The sequence below is a fragment of the Trachurus trachurus genome (genome assembly GCF_905171665.1).
Source record: "Trachurus trachurus genome assembly, chromosome: 19".
Taxonomy (NCBI): domain Eukaryota; kingdom Metazoa; phylum Chordata; class Actinopteri; order Carangiformes; family Carangidae; genus Trachurus; species Trachurus trachurus.
The window spans coordinates 22,268,282-22,285,759 of NC_139913.1; the positions used below are offsets into that span (position 1 = coordinate 22,268,282).

Consider the following 17,478-nt stretch of genomic DNA (forward strand, 5'->3'; position numbering starts at 1 on the left):
ACAGTCATATTTATTACATCTGCAATTAGATGGCTCAATTTAAACATGAAATTCAATAGCAGTACAGCGCCTGGATGCTGCACCAGCTTGGTAATTTACACTAGAGACCGACCAATTATTGCCCTGTGTGGCGGGCAGTATCGGTATACTGTACCAAGTTGATTTGTGTATTACAGTATTGTATTTTTTCTGTGCTGTTTCTCTATCACCGTTTTCTTCTCTCTCTTTTTGTATTATTTGTTCATTGCATGCTTTCTCTTGTAAATGGTTCCTGCAAACCATAATTCCTTTATGGCAAACAGTTTAGCAGGAATTAGTGAGCTGTAATGGTATTATGTTTAAATTACAAATATCCATTAAATGTACACCCTGCCATGACAAAAGGGAGATTCCACCACATCTACATATAATGCATTTTTAATTGGATTTTCTAGTTGCAATGATTTTATAACTGAAACCAATATTTTCATAGCACAAGATCAGACAGACAATCAGTTTATATTGGTGTTGTGTTTAATTGTTGAAATGTAAAACAACACAATGTTGTTCCCATTTTGTACTTGAGATAATCCTGTGTGGCATTGGCAAGGATTTGGTGTTTAGAATTAGCAGTGCTCATGGAAGAGTGACTGTCATCAATCACTTGAAATTAACAAATGCATCTGATAATGATGTGTATTGTCAACCTCGTGCTTTATACAAGATGTTAAAGCAAAGTCAACATAGAACAAAAAAGCACTGTAGTTGTGGCCCTTTACCATACATCTTAAATTGATGCATGACGCCATGGCTCCATCTTGTGGAAAAATTGAGAAGTTTCATTAAATTCATTGAGGAAGGACTCAGTTTTCTCTTGAGTTCATGCACACGTCCGTTTCTTAAAAACATTATAATAATTATAGCTGCTGCGCAGCAATGGGTCGGGTCCGGGCTACTTTTGGGCATATTTAGGCAATTCTGAGCAACAAACAGGAGAATAGGAAGACAGGACAGTTGTCCTTATAATGTCCAATTTGCATCATTTGAGGATTGAACCCACAACCTCTAGAACCAAAGACCGTTGTCTATCACACTGAGCTAATTGACAAGTGGCAGTGCAACAGTGGCTTCACAAATTGAGTAAGCCATTCACTGTCGCCAGGCAGATTTGAAACCACAGTAAAAAGAAAAATCAGTTTTTGAGGTAAAATAATGATATGTAGGCTATTTGTAAAACATCTACTGTGACTCTTAAGATGTTAGGAGCCTTCGCACATGGTCCAGTCCAAGCTATTTGGATTTTAAAATTTAGAGGCTTGCTGTGATGGCACCATTAGGACAATTGTCTTGTGTTTATGTGGAGGACAACTGACATTTTGATCTGTCATCATCATTATCATCACCCTTGCTGGGTCTCGAACTCACAACCTCTGACACCAAGAACCAGCTCCCAACTCGCTGAGCTAATTGGCTGGTGGTGAGACCTGCTGTGTAGCTTCATTTATCCACTCAGCTGAGTCAGTGCCCGGGCAGCTGTTGTGAACGCAGATTTCAAAAATGGTCAAAAAGTCAGAAATTCTGTTATCTAAACAAAAATCTGTTAATACATAAATTGCATCTAGACAGCAAAACAGCTTGAGGACATGTGACAATTTGATCTGTCATCATCATCATCACCCTTGCTGGGTCTCGAACTCACAATCTCTGACACCAAGAACCAGCTCTTAACTCGCTGAGCTAATTGGCTGGTAGTGAGAACTGCTGTGTACTGTAGCTTCATTTATCCACTCAGGTGAGTCAGTGCCCGGGCAGCTGTTGTGATGAAATGGTCAAAAGTCAGAAATTCAGTTATCTAAACAAAAATCTGATAATACATAAATTGCATCTTGACAGCATGGAAATGTTGGTGATTTGTTTTTAATGATAAGTGTTTTGCTTCATAAGAGAAAATCTGATGTTTAAAAATTCCACACTCACATTGATTGCAGTTGTTCCCATGAGAGCAGAATTCAAAATGTTCTAGAAAATTCAGTTTTTGAATTAAAATTCTGATATTTGCCAAACTTCATCAACCATGACTCCAGAATATTCTCATTTTTTTTCAGGAAGTTTGAAAATGTATTTAGCAAGAATTTGATGGTATATGTTTACAGTACTGTTTACAGTCAAACGTTTTCATGCACTGTAGGCTCAATTTTTGCTTAATCAAAAATGAGAGCAAAAAGTTTTGTGGAGGACGGTCTGGAGATGCTCTGTAGCAAGTTTGGTGTCAATTGAGCAAAAATTGTGGGAGGAGATACATTTTAAAAGTTTTACAGTTATTGAAAAAAACAGAGTGATGGACTTCATAATTTGTAATAAGTTTAAGTGGACAAAAGTTTCAGCAGTATTGAGGCTACATTGTGGTGAAGTTTCAACACTGTAGCATCTACCGTTGGTTTGGTAGGAATTTTTAAAGTTTTTAAATTGAAACGCTTATTGTGCCCCCCCTAGGAGGGGGGGGCACATGTCCTTGGAGTTGAGTGAATCTGGCATGGGACTGAACCTTTGTGCAAAGTTTGGTGAGTTTTCGCCCATGGGAAGTATGACTTCCTTGGAAGAAGAAAGAAAGAAAGAAGAAGAAGAATTCCTAGGAATACAATAGTGTCCCGGCAGCTTAGCTGCCCGGACCCTAATAAGGATTCATATGTATAAACAAAGATGTGAACTCAACTGAACTGTCTGTATGAAAGTAATTTTTTGTTTTACATTTTTAACATGTCCGTGCACTTTCATAAAAACAGTTAAAGCAGAAGTAAGATATCCGGTGGTTTTGTCTAACTTCTTGTCAGCAGATGGAGTTAGCAGTCCCCGCCCTCGTCCCTACGTCACCACATTCCCGCGCATCCCTTGGCTGCACACACAGAGAGGACCGCCCTTTTATCCCGTTCTCTCTCCTCATTGGATAAAGGTTGTAGGATACAAGGAAAGTTTTCTCCTCGGCTTACAGCAGAGCAGAGTGACTGACAGACCCGTGTTTCAGACCAAACACTCTATATAAGTGATTGCTGTCGGAAGATAGAACTATTTTAAGTCCCCCTCCCGCGACCCTTTTTGGTCATTTTAAAACCAGCTCATTAGCAATGCACCTCTGGAGGGTGGGCGGAGACTGCGCTGCTCTGCACCCGCCCAGCCACCTCCTCGCACCCCACCCCCCGCTCGCTGACAGCTGGACATTGTACAATTACAGATTCAGCGCGTTTAGCGTAAAACTCCACACTGGGATTCGATCCCAGACTGGAACATAGTCCTTGCTCACAGTGCAAGCTGCTCTACCAGGTGAGCTATACCTGTTATACCTTGACAGCTACACCGAGCTGTGAAGCCTTTCACCTCAGAGCCAGATGCAGAGCGGGGCGGGAGCTTGTAGCACTAGTGCCCTCCCCTGGAGCTGTGACACGTCAGCTCCAGTCTCCCTGAAACTGCCAGTTTGAGTCTGCCATTGGTTCACAGCAATTTGAAGGCAGAAAAACTCAGAAATGCAATTTTGCACTTCCTTTTCTGCTGATATGTCCTCTAACACAAGAAAAATGCCACAGGAACACGTGAAAAGCACGAAAAACACGATTTTCATGGGAGGGGGTCTTTAAGACTTATATTAACACAAACATTCCGCTTACTTCTGCTTTAATTAAAAGTGTTGTCTGAGGAGACTAAAAAACGAAAGAGGGAGATATGCAGAACGGCTGCAGCTCTGCCGCCGTGTGCCAGAGCACAGCCGATACGTTTCTAATCTAATCTAGTCAATGTGTGAGCTTCCACCGGCTGCGGCATCCTGCAGCCTGCCGCAACACACACAGCTTCTTTGTTGCCGGACGCCGGAGCACGGCGCATAAATTCAGCACAGAGCAGCTTGTGCAGGACAGGAAATTGTGTACAAAATACAAAACAAAACACCTGGTTAATAATTTTCAAAACAAAATACACCGCGTTTACGGCGGATCATATTTCCCGCACTATACGCCTTGAAAACATTGTAACGGGCTGAGGCCGGCCTGAAGCTGTCAACAGGTCAGTGGTTTTCAGACACCATGAACGAGGAGATGCTGATCACAAATCACAAAATAAAATCACAAAATAGGCAGATCAACAGGTCAGCACCAAGTTGTTGCACGCGACCGGGAGATCGTGGCGGACATAATGAATGTGTATGGCAAACTAACACTGCATGTCTCCAAAACTTATCAGGCAGGGTTTCCAGGATGTCAAGTAGCCTACTCATTCCAATGTAACAATTGCCGATGACAACCAGTGTCAAAAAGAAAAAGAAAAAATTGATCACAGACTTCATGATCAATTAGCCTACCGTGGCAACAGAGGAAGCTTCGAGGCTTCGAAGCTTTGATTTTTTGGGGTCAGCCCTAGTTAATTCATTTGTCCGTCTTTGACAAATGAACAGACAGTGTTTACGCTTGGAGTATTTTGGGGGCCACAAACATGATCTTATTTAGGGCCACCAAAATCCTAGGGCCAGCCCTGATTATTATCGTGACAGGTGTCGTGCTTGATTTCAAGCAAACTATGCACATTTGCATTGTTTGATTCATTGTTTTAGTGTTCGAGTTTTATCAGCGTTCAGTTCGAGTTTTATCAGCGAGCCTACGTGTTATTCAACGCACTATTCACTACGCTGAATAGAGAACGTACTGAAAAACCAAGGTACATAGTACACCGTATTGTGTATAACTTGACAATGCGCTATGATGCACTATTCGTTGAATAAAATAAACTCCACTTTTCAAAATCAAGAACGGTGTAATTATTTGCTGCCCTCAATTCACTTTATGCACAGCTACACTACTTCCTGAATTAAGCCAGCTCGTTTAATTCCTGTTTTACATTATTGGACCAACTGATTAATCCAGGTGTGTCTGACCACTGTGACTACTCAGACACACCTGGATTAATCAGTTGGTCCAATAATGTAAGACAGTGAATTAAACAAGCTGGCTTATTTCAGGAAGTAGTGTAGCTGTGCATAAAGTGAATTGGATCAACATGATTTGTTTCCTCTTCTCCATTCAAAGTTACAGGGCTCTGACCATCAAGTCATTTATTCTGTGAACAAGTTTCCTAATAATACACAGAATAAATGACTTGGTGCTCAGACTTCACCAGTCCACCATAAGGGGGGATAGGCCTACGTTTCATGGCAGGCAAAATAGACAGTCTGAAATAATTTGTTTCCCCATGTAACTCTGGCTGTGGAAGAGGAAACATGCTCATATTCACCAAGGTTACTTAAAATGGTCTGAGTGATACACAGAATAAATGACTTGATGGTCAGAACCCTGTAACTTTGAATGGAAAAGAGGAAACTAATTGAGGGCAGCAAATAATTACAGCGTTCTTGATTTTGAAAAGTGGAGTTTATTTTATTCAACAAACAGCATCATAGCGCATTATGTCAAGTTATAGTAACACAAATACGGTACAGTATCTGCTTGCCTCGGTTTTTCAGTACGTTCTCAACTCAGTGTAGGCCTAGTGAATAATAGTGCGTTGAATAACACATAGGCTACAGATTAAATCATTTATTTTGATAGAGGAGCCACTTTGCAAAACCTCGCTGATAAAACTAGAACACTAAAATGATGAATCAAACGATGCAAATGTGCGTAGTTTCCTTTATTTAGATGAAATCACGCGCAGTGTCATAGTTCCACCTTCGCTGGATGCATGCGCGCTCCCGCGGCCAGGGGAAACACTTCTTCTCGGGGATACGCACCTTGGCACGACACCGGTCCAGGTTGAGTGAAGGCTGCCCGCTGCTCTCCAGTAGCTACTGGTTTTAACTGGTTTATTGTGCCTCTGTAATCTGATCTCTGCCTCACTATGAACTTCTGCAACTAAAGCCCTGGCCAGACTGTCCAGTGTGTGTGTTTGTTAGTGTGTTTGGACTAACTTGGGCCCACCTGTTGATGCTCTCCTCCGCTCCTCACCTGCGGCTTCTCGGAGTTTTTGTGTCTCAACGGGAACATGTACAGAAATGTATCCACCTGGATCCCGGCGGCAAGGCTTTAAAGTCGATGACTCCAAACCAATACAGTCGATCTGGTCTCCAACTCATTGTCCCTCAAAAAACTCCGGACGGAGGCCCCGGCCTGGCTATAGGGCGTCAAACAGGACCACAACAACGTCATCCTCGGATTATTCACATCCGCTCTGTGAAGAGGAAGGCTCCTCTCCTCCAGGACATCCCAACAGACGGTTAGTTTGATTTTCTTTGTTTGACAAAAATGTGGCAACAACCTTTTCCATCTGAATGAATCCAGCTATATTCCCCGGGTTTGTGTTTAAGATTACCAACCCACGTGCCAGCAGAGGGGATGGTCTCGCGATATTTTAGGGAAAACGTTGATAAAATCACTACAGATGTGGACAAAATATATTTATTTATTTATCTTTTTTTGTTTTGTTTTGTTTTGTTTTTGTTTTTTTTAAAGAAGAAGTCCAAATTAACTAGGCCTAACGAAAACCAGACCAACAGAATTATTTTAAAAAACAAACTAATGAAACTGGCCTGGACAAAAATGATCTAAACTTGTATTTTATTACACAACCTTTTCAGGCAATCACTGCAGTAAGGTGATTTCTGTAACTCTCAATGAGACTTCTGCACATGTCAACAGGTAGCCTATTTTGACAGCTCCAGCTGTCTCAGGTTTGAAATGTGACTTCTCCAGACTGCATGTTTTAGCTCCTTCCACAGATGTTCAATAGGATTTAGATCAGGGCTCATAGAAGGCCACTTTAAGATAGACTAATGTTTTGTGGGTACGTTTTGGGTGGTTACCCTGTTGGAGGACCCCTGACCTTTGACTTCGACTGGGCTTTCTGACACTGGGCAGCACATTTCGCTCCAGAATGGTTTGATAGTCTTGAGATTTCATTGTACCCTGCACAGACAGCCTATGCCAGCTGCAGCAAAGCAGCCCCAGAATATATCTGATCCATGTATTTGCGGTAAAGTTCTTTGCAGTTATTTTCTCTTAATGCTAGTTTTTGTGTTTTCTGTGTATAATGAGCTGACTTGCCAAAAAGCTCCAGTTTGGGATCAAAAAGGTTTTTGTCTCATCTGTCCACAAAGCTTTCTATTTGGTTGAAGATGTTTCTGAAAATAGACGAATAACATCTGTACATCTTTTCTTCATCTGCCAAGAGGAAGCAGAATGACTAGTTATTAACTGTGCTGGTCTCATTTGAAGAATTGTGATAGATTTTAGGTTAAATTTTGTGTCTTAAAATGTCCTATGTTTGAATTTATGTTCAGTATCGCAGTGTCCTGGCACATGAGTCAGTATGAAGTTGAACTGGATACATTTTATACTGAATTTATACTTTAAAAGAATAGTTCACCCAAAATTCAAATTGCACTCATTATCTACTCACCCTCATGTCGACTAAGGGCTGGGAGAAGTTTCAGTGTTGGCACTGTGTGGCACTGGCGAACCGTAGCCCCAGACTTTGGGCCTTCAATAGGACCATGGGACCACACATGCTATGCTATTGCTATAAACAAAGCAATAAAAACAATAGTGCTATGTCACATGGAGGTGCAACATATATTAAAGGGATAGTTCACTCAAAATTGAAATTTCACTCATCTACTCAACCTCGACTAAGGGCTGGGAGAAGTTTCAGAGTTATCCGTGGTTTCTCTGAGTTACAGGGGGTCTCGGCGTAGCAGTGCATGTCCATATGACGGTTGCAAATGGATACCAACTGTCTTCGTAACAAAAAGACACACCAAAAAACATCCAAATACCTCCATGCTGCTTGTATGTAATGTTTATCTTGTATTGAAGCCCTGCAATGCGAAATTGTTCCGAAAAAGCTTGAAATATAGACTTATTTAATTTTTTTCGGAACAATTTCGCATTTCGGGGCTTCAATACAAGACGGACATTACATACGAGCAGCATGGAGGTGTCTGGATGGTTTTTGGTGTCTTTTTGTTACGAAGAAAAGTGGTATCCATTTGCAACCGTTATATGGAAATTTCAATTTTGAGTGAACTATCCCTCCATGTGACATAGCACTATTGGCTTTGTGTATAGCAATAGCATAGCATGTGTGGTCCCATGCCCAGAGTCTGGGGCTACGGTTCGCCAGTGCCACACAGACATCTATGCCAAAGTCCATTCAATAAATTGGAAATGAAGTATCTACACTAAACAATGTTCCAGTGTTGTACTTCCTGCTGTTGGGGCCCGTTTTGTTTGTTTTTTCAAAGAATTCCTCACCTTCTCTCTCCATTGCTGCTCGCCAAGTACATGTAGTCTCACAAAAACATTTAACCCTACAGCATTGATTATTGTGAGGACTCTTCTCAAGTTGTGTTTTTTTTTTTCATTTGAACATTGACCTCTTATTTATCTTCTTACGCCTCATGTGGACACCATTGTGAAGGATGTAATGCCACCTTTGACCACTCACATTATTTGTCATTGTCAGCAGACATTACAACCCATAGGGGCACGGGCACCGTAAGCCAATGAACACAATGCCGCAAGAGAGTAAAGTAGAAAAAGTATTGAATTAGCATTGACTTATTTAAAGTGTTTACATGAAAATGAAAGTGCTATTTTGGATCATGAGGAATCCCTGGCTTATTTAAGGAGTGGAAAAGGCATTTTGAATTTAAAACCTTGTGATACTGATGATATTCAGCAGATGGAGGCAAAGACAAAGTTGTGTATGGCTCACACACCTCAACCAGCAGCACCAAACTATTTTGAGAAATGACGTAAGAGCCAAAGTCAACAGCTGTTCAACAACAAAAAATAAATATAAGTTTGGTCAAAGTTACTGTATAAATCTTTGGTTAGGGGAGAAAAAAATCCACACATATTTTTGATTAATTTTTTTTTTGTGTGAAATGTTGAAAAGGGTTATAGATTAAAGTTACACTTCAACTGCACTGCACTTTTTACTACACTGTGTACTCCTGACAAGGTCATAGTTACCTGGTAGAAATCCTGCCTCACTATCTGTTATAAAAAATCTAAATCATTTGTTTGGTAGTTTATAGTTAACAGCATCTTCCTTGTGTGGAATTCTGTTTATAGTTTGCAAATCTCTGTAGTGTGCGTTTGCTGTTATTGATTGTTTTTTTCCACCATACATAAGGCATCAAAACCTACTGCTGGCAAAACATGACTTAACTGCACATCATCATCTAATCTCTTCACTCTTCTTATGGATCCAGTCGGTATCCCTCATTATCTTTTTTATATTTCATCAGTTCCTCTCTTCCGTCCGTGCTCCCTCATCAGCCCCGTCTGTGTGCTCTCATGCGACCTTGTTTATTGCCTCCCTGGATCTACTTTCATGTCACCAGCCTAATCCTCTGGGCCCCCGCTCACTGTTAACAGTGGAAGGTGAGGAATGAAAGATCCAGAGCAGCTGAAGGTATGGTAGGGTTTGAATACTTGCATGACATTGATGGATTAATGTTCCAGTGCTACAAGCTTGTATTTATAAATCATGACCTACGGGCTGGGGATAACACAAAGCAATGCAAAAGAAAAGTTCCTTGTTTGTCCTGTCTTAAATATATTTAACATGTAAACTAAGGTGAAGCTTGTTCTGTTTCTTATGCAAGATCACCTCCTCTTAAATCATTATCTTACTAAAAGACAGTTGTGGTGTTAGATACTCTTGTTGGATTGATCAGTTGTGATATATCTTGGATGGTGCAATTGTGGTCACCAACTTTCTCTGAGCTGTGGAGCTCCTTGAGAGTTTGTGGATGTCAAGGTAACCCTAAGGTGTAGCCTATGTGTTAATATTACAGTATTTAAACATATAATATGTATATAAGTATGTTTTCTTTAAATTTTAAGTGAGGTTTCATCGTTTACACTGAATTACACATTTTACTCTGTAGTTATGTATATATGAATTAATATCTGTTAATTATTTATTCATTAAATATATGTATTTAATTTATTTATTCAGTTTCTAAGTCCATATAACCATAACAAAGTAATTAGTCATACAGTAGCCTGTCTCCAAGTGTTATTATGAATGAGAAAGCAGTGGCTGACATTAACTTGTGTTGAAGGTCATCAAACCTTTCCAACTCATGATAACATTCAAACTTCACAATGTATTAACATTTAGATGAGATCACACATAATAATGTATTTTATTCTTTACACCAGTGTTGCTAGAACAGAAAGTACACAATGCTACATTATATATACATGTACTACATGACAATATTATACATTCCGTTTTGACAAACTCTTATCCACACAAAACATATACAGTAGCAGCCTCTTGATAAGATTTACAAAGATTTTCTATACATATGCATATGTTTTAAATATCAATTATCCTACAGTGTCGCAAACTTTATTTTCAGATGTGCATATATTGTAAATGACACTTGAATGGAAATGTAAGAAATGGAAATGAAACAACACACACTTAACTTCACTCGTCTTGTTTAACAAACATGCATGATGACTTTTGTCCTGCCCAGAAACCTGGCAACATCCTGCCCTCAAAGGAACTCTGGATGTGCTGCAGCAGTCTGACCTCCTTTCTGCCTTCACCCTCCTCTCCCTCGTTCACCTCTTCAACTGCATAAAAATTGATGACACCGGCTGGATGATCAAGGTACACCCCGATGGTGGTGCACTTGGGAATGTCCCAGATTTCTGTGTTAATGCCGTTGAACCACAACTGGTAGTGGGATCCTCCCCACCCAAGACCCCAGGACTGTTCGGTCTCCCCCAGCCCGCAGGGTCCGTCGCTTCCCCTCCTCCCTGCCCCCTCATAGGTCACCCCGACCACCACCCATCCTGAGTATTTAACTTCCCAGTAAGCTCGGAAGCCCAGAATTCCTTCTTTGCAAAGGACCTTGAATAGAAAGAGAATAAAAATGTTTTGAACAAAAAAAAAAGATTAAAGTGTAACATTCAGATTTACAACGGTTGTTTAAACATACCTGAGGTATATGCTCATATCTCTCTGGTCTGTCCAGGACGGGGCAAGTCACATCATCAGTCATGCGTGACACTTTGGATCCACCCTCTGTGATCCACAACATCTTATTGGCTGTCTTGTCATCTAAAGAAAGGTTGATCCAATCTGTGGGATGTGGAAAATATGCAGCCACGCTGTCAGAAAGAGAAGCTACACAATTTACTGCAGAAAAAAAGAAAGAAGTGCTTACATTTTAGAAGATCAGCTCTGCATGTTGGCTCGGGGATGTTTGGCTCATAGTCTGGGATGTTTTCTGAATGATGAGAAGAGAAAAGCTGGTGGTTAATACAAAATGATGATAACATGATTACAAGCAATAGCAAAAAATAAACTGTCAGCGTATTCAAATAGATTTTCTTTAAAATCTCACCTATAGCTGGAGCAGCAACCTTGGATGTTTTCCCTATAAATGTAAAAAACAAACAAACTATGATTGGTTCTTGTTCTGCACTTACAATAGGTTTACAGTCAAGTGACACATTAGAAAATGAATCTAAAAAAATGAGTTAATATCTTTGTACATCAAATTATCCTCTGAGGACTAAACAAATGAGTTCCCTCACCAGGTCTGCTCTCAGCAGGCATAATTCTCGTACTGGGAGCGCTGGTTGGCATCTTTATGGCTTCTTTCTCTGTTGAGGTTTGGTGAATGTCGGCGTCCGTCAGCGGCGTACTGCTGCGATGATGCGAACGACTTCTTTATATACCCCCAGGAAAGAGAGTATTAAAGGTTTTGGGGCCCTCTGGGGCTCCCTAAGAAAACTTTGGTAAGGTATGTGAAGATAATGTGCTCAGTGCTCACTAATGGGCGTGCCATTCAGGCTGCCAAACCAGGATATGCACGTCAGTGCCAACATCTGACCCGCTGACCCATATTTATCTGAGAGGTTCTGAATCTGTTTTCACAATTATCCTGTCATCTCTTTGTAATCGTACACAGTTCTTGGAAACTGATACCTGCCAAGGAACATGGACATCCAGTACGAAACAGAGGGATTACACAAGGGTAGAAGAACTTAGTCCCTCAAGGTAAAGACATAACCTTTATAAAGCATTGTAAGAGCATATCTTATTTAATTTGATCATTTAATTATTTTTTGTGGTAGATTTATAGTAAGAAATACCTCTATTTAGACACTAAAATGAAGGGTTGAAATTATATTATCACAACATGCTCCTTTTTAGGTATCATTCCTCCTGTATTTTTGAGCAACTCTTGAGTACTGGTTGGCTAAATTGTCCTAAAGAAGTGGTTTGAATCAAAAAGTCAATGTTATTGCCCAAATGAACGGTGAAGTTAAATCAAGTATATTGTGTGTTTTTCTGTCCAGAGATGGTGGCACATCATTGCATGATATCCAGGCCTACAGACGCTCTGAAAGGTTATAACGACCTTGAACATCCAGAGCGGCCACAGAACAGGATCTCAGCTCAGTCATTTGGCTGAGGCTGCTGGTCTGTCATCAGAGGTTTAGAGGTCTGGCGTCTCTGATGGATCTCAGACAGGTACAGTAGTACACATGCAAACCAGTTACCCATCATCCATCTCTACTGCATCTTCAATTCTTTCCTCTTGGGCAATATAGGGCAGTTCCAGTGCTGTAGTTCCTGGTATGTACTGTTTAATATGTCAGCTGTACTGCAATCAGTGCCCCAGTCAGTCATCTGCTGGGGTAGGCAGGAACACAAGAAGGACAAGACAGCCTTGGCTAGAGGTTTGGCAGGGTGCCGCAAATGGTAAATACGCAGCCGGCAGCGAGACGCGAGCGTATCACAAGAAAGGGTTTATGACCAGCTACATTCTTTTTCTTTTAACCCCGGCCATGTGCATTAAGACATTTGTGATAGTAAATGGTTGATGTGATAATTCAGGTCAAGAGCGTTGCTAAGCCTGGCATCATGAACAAGTGACTTAGTCATATGTATTTAGCTTACACTGGTCTGTGTTTGTATATATTCAATGTGCTGCCTGTCTAACCTATATTCCTATTTCAGTGTCTATTTATATCAGATGTTCAATTTAATGATTTATTTGACTCATCAGTGTTTATACTAACATTATTTCAGCATCTTGCACAAAGGACTTTTCATTATTAAATTGCCATGAATAGCATTTTGTGTGTGGACAAATGCACCAATGTAGACAACTTAACAGTTGTATTTTATTTTTTAAAATATTTAAAATTAGCAAGCCATGGTGAGTAAAAGGTAAAATAATTACTGACCCAATTTGAAAAATATTAAAATAAAGCCATAATTAAACATGATACATAATTAAAACATCAAGATATCCATACAGCTGAATTAAATTCAGTAAAACTTTATATGCTGATTAAAAGTAAAGTATTTTCTCTAACTTTTAAAAGTTCCAGTGAACAGGAGAAGTGGGTAACTGCAGGGTTTATGAATGTTGCACTAACAGAAACATTAATAGTTTAAAACTTCTATTTCTCATATACATCCCATACTGACTTGTTCAACTTTTGTATTGAAACTAAAGTTACAGTATATTATTCCATTTCTTTAATGTATTGTTGCACCTGTTGGATCTCACATGGCTCGATGTTAAACACCAGGAATTCTCACATGCAATTTTAAATCTTTGCTGCTGCATACTCTAAATGTGCATATGTGCTTGTGTGTGTGCGTTTGCATCACCTCCACCATCAATGCATCAACACTGTCACTGTGCAATGCGCAGGGATCTGTGGTATTGATGCAGGGCGAGGAGGGCAGGGCTTACTGGGAAACGGACTGCGTCCTATAGACATCGAGGCATCCATCAAACCTTTTTAAGGAAAAACATACATGCACCTCTCCGGTTACAAACCACACGCTCCCCCTCCTCTCTTCCTATATTGGCAAGATTTATCTCACCCCACCACCTCGGATCCTTTCACCTCTGTCCTGCATTTAAGGTATATAAGAGCAGCATTAAGCTGTCACACACTGCAGCCAACAAAGACTCATCACACTCAGGAAGAGCAGTGACATCAGGCCTGAGACAGGTTCTCTGCAGCAGCTTAAACAGTTAGTCCAACCTCGAGCCGGAATCAAGATGCCTACTACAACAAGAATCATTTCTAACACCAGGAGGTCGGACAAAGGTGAACTTTATTTTCTGCATTTCACACAATTGGTTTTTGATCTTTAACACTTTATTTTTCCTCTCTGATGGCCCATTGGGAGGTTATGAATTTTATTTTCTTAAATAGATTGTTTGGGTTATAACCAAGTGGATGCTCAGTCACTTGCCAAGTTAATCAAGTTTTGTCAAAAATTTGCAAGGTTTTTGCCAAGTTTTTGTCTAGAGAAGTCATATATGAAGGCTTCTAGATTGGATATTCTTAGATAATGGATGAGAGTCTGTGGATAAAATTTGACAAGGCACACATACAAAGAAGAACATACAATAATTTAAGATATTAAAGTAAGAAAGTTAAGGTGTATAATACACTACAGTCATCTTTTTTTTTGTGCATCAAATTAAACATTTAAAAAATATTTCAGCATGTATTAGTTAGTGCATGTAATACAGAAAACATGTCTTTAAATGTGCTGATTTAATAAGCCCACTATTTGTCTGCAGCACTTTTTATTCGCCTGTGAGTTAGATACTGAGTGAATGGGTCGTCAGAACGTGTGTGTATGTGTGTGTGTGTGCAAAAGGCAATAATTCACTGACTGATTTCATGCTTGTCATTGTGAGGAGCGTATAATCGTTTTATTGCCTGGGAGCAAGGGTCTGCAAGTGTCAACCGCATCTGCATTAAAACAGATTTCACATGCTGTACTATGTGTATTAAACATGCAGCATGTGCAGGATAATGCCGTGATTGAAAATAGGAATCTTTAAGCAGGGTTGTAAGTGTCAGCCTCTAATGTACAGATAGTATTATGTAGTATTATCATGAAAAATGCAAGAAGGGAAGGCAGAGCGGAAACATCACTTGAGGAAGCTGTAAGTCTTACGACAAGCGTGTAATTGCAGTTATTTAAAATAGACTTGAAGTGTTATTGTGTTTGCTTTACAATAATCTGAATATTGGCTACACAAAACAAGGGAATGTTTCAATTAAACAATGTGTTGAAATAGCTGCAGTGTAGCCATTATGAAATAAAATAGTCAAGTATCATTACCATTTGACTAACAAGCCCCGTACAGATTTGCCACAGTGGAGTTTAGGCTGCTTAAATGTTTTGTATGGTGTCAGGTTGTAATGAGCCCAGACAAAGCGGTTATTTCCATCGCCCTCAGCTATATCGAGACAGGTGGCTTCACATGACCTCTAACAGCCTCCAGTCAACAGACAGATAAATATCCGCTCATTTAGACATGGCTTTCATGCTGAGTGCGTGGCGTAAAAATAACTGTTAAGTTTGAAAAATGTAGCTAATGATGACAAGTGGATTTACTGTAGAGCGCAGCCTCACTTTGAACTCTCCACCACACAAAATCAAAAATCAAATCAAAATCTATGCAGTTCTAGTAAATTCCATGTTTTCGGTTGATTTCCATGTGGGAATGGTGTTGTTGCCTGATATTAATACAACACATTACTTATGCTGATGATGACATGGTAATTCTGGGGCGATTGAGTGTCTCTTCCTCTTGTCCATCCTTAAAAAACAGGAGAGTGCATTGCATATGATACCAAAGCACTGTATATATAAATAGTATATAAATGCAATAAATACCAAACTTAGCAACTTTTGTTAATGGATGAAAAAGTTGCATGTGATACAACTCATTATCTTTCCCAAAACAACTTCTTATCTTTACCTCATTAAACAAGTGACGAAGCTTCTTCACCCGACTTATCTGATTTGTGTGGACACATCCTGTCCTTCTCTCTTCTGATAAACCGCTCTCAGCTTCATGCTACATGTGAAACTGAGGCCGACCCCGCAGCGTGCGAGGTGTCTCGGTAATTTCAGCCGCTCGGCTTGAATCAACCACTGGCTCCAGGAAGCATGCAGCTGCTGATGTGATGATCTGACAGAGGCAGATGGTTTTCTAAGTATACACCGTTTTGCAGAGTCTCACGTCGTCACCTGTCGGGACACACCTGATACGCACACTGTTGTATTTATAACTGTGATCTTAATACAGGTTGCTCTCTTGCAGGGTCAAAAAAAGTTAAAGCTGGAAACTCACCCACAGGTAGGGCAGTCACTTATACACAGGCTTGATCACACTGTAAATAGGGATGTCACGATTATACATTTTCTTGGTACGATTATTGTCAGAGAAATAATCACGGTGTTACGATTATCACGATTTTTATGCACTAATTAATTTCACAACACTATGAATGTGTAAAATCAAATATAGTCAAAATATAACTACATTACTCATTGTTTAAACAAAATATTTGAAGTATCTATTAATATATGACCAATTCTTAATCCCCAGGGGAAGTGTTTGAAATATTCAGGTCATAAACTGTCATTTATACCAAATGTTTGCGTTTATTTGATCTTTTTTTAATTAAATATGACACGCTAAATATAACCCTAACCCTAACATTTAAATTCCTACTAATTCAATGTTACGTTAGTTAAATGGACCAGTATCTGTGCATTTACCTTTATTTTTGCACATAACTGCCGATGTGGTTCCAACATCAAATTTTTGAGAAAGTAACAGTATTTACGAAGGAATCTTTACGATTAATTAATTGTGGCGTTTAATATTACTATTAATTGTGAAAACAAGTAATCGTGACATCCCTAACTGTAAATCTTGACCCACTAATGGATCTCCTCTCATTCCTCAGACAACACCCCAGCCTATGAACCAAATATCCCTGAACCCAAATGCAGAGCTGATCTAATCAAGCGTGAGATTATTATTTTTTAATCAGTTTTTACAATCGAATCATTTGGTGGGGGTTTCTTTGTTTGCTTTTAGGAAAATCATCATTTCCTTCAACCTTTTTTTCAGACTGGATCAACCTTTCCTTGGATGACAAAACAGCAAATAAGGTGTTGTGGATCACTCAGGGTGGTGCCAAAGTGGCTCGTATGACTGATGACCTCACTTGTCCTGTCTTGGATAGACCAGAGAGATATGAGTATGCTCCACAGGTATAGTATGAAGATGCATTTACATTATTTGGTCTTAAATTATAGTATTTGAAATGCATTTTTCTTTTGATTTACTACGTTCAAGAGGTATACAACCAACCAACAATCTTATATCAGATGGCTGCCCCCTATGTTTATTTAAATCCTGAGCCAAGTGGTTTGGCATTACAAGCCGGAGCAACTGAGGTTACTCTAAATTCTTCACAGTGGCAGCTGTAGTAAATCACAGGTTATGTGAGATTATCTCTGAATTACCCTGTTATTCTCATTCACGTTCCGCAAGGTACTTTGCAATGAAGGCATCCTGGGCTTCCGAGGCTACTGGGAGGTGGAGTTTACCGGATGGGTGGTAGCAGGGGTCGCGTATGAACG

The 17,478-nt window shown here is 39.9% G+C and overlaps 1 protein-coding gene across 1 annotated transcript; it reads right to left on the reverse strand.

The window, feature by feature from the left end:
• Positions 1-10,461: 10,461 nt before the first annotated feature.
• LOC311002526 (stonustoxin subunit beta-like) lies at positions 10,462-11,670 on the reverse strand (the record flags this gene model as incomplete). The annotated part of the gene is made up of 5 exons (XM_083993917.1): positions 11,580-11,670; positions 11,387-11,419; positions 11,207-11,269; positions 10,979-11,121; positions 10,462-10,890 (listed from the first exon to the last, which is right to left on the reverse strand). Exons 1-5 carry the CDS (start codon positions 11,629-11,631, stop codon positions 10,462-10,464), a joined length of 720 nt encoding a protein of 239 aa, XP_083850043.1. The 5' UTR covers positions 11,632-11,670.
• Positions 11,671-17,478: the final 5,808 nt, after the last annotated feature.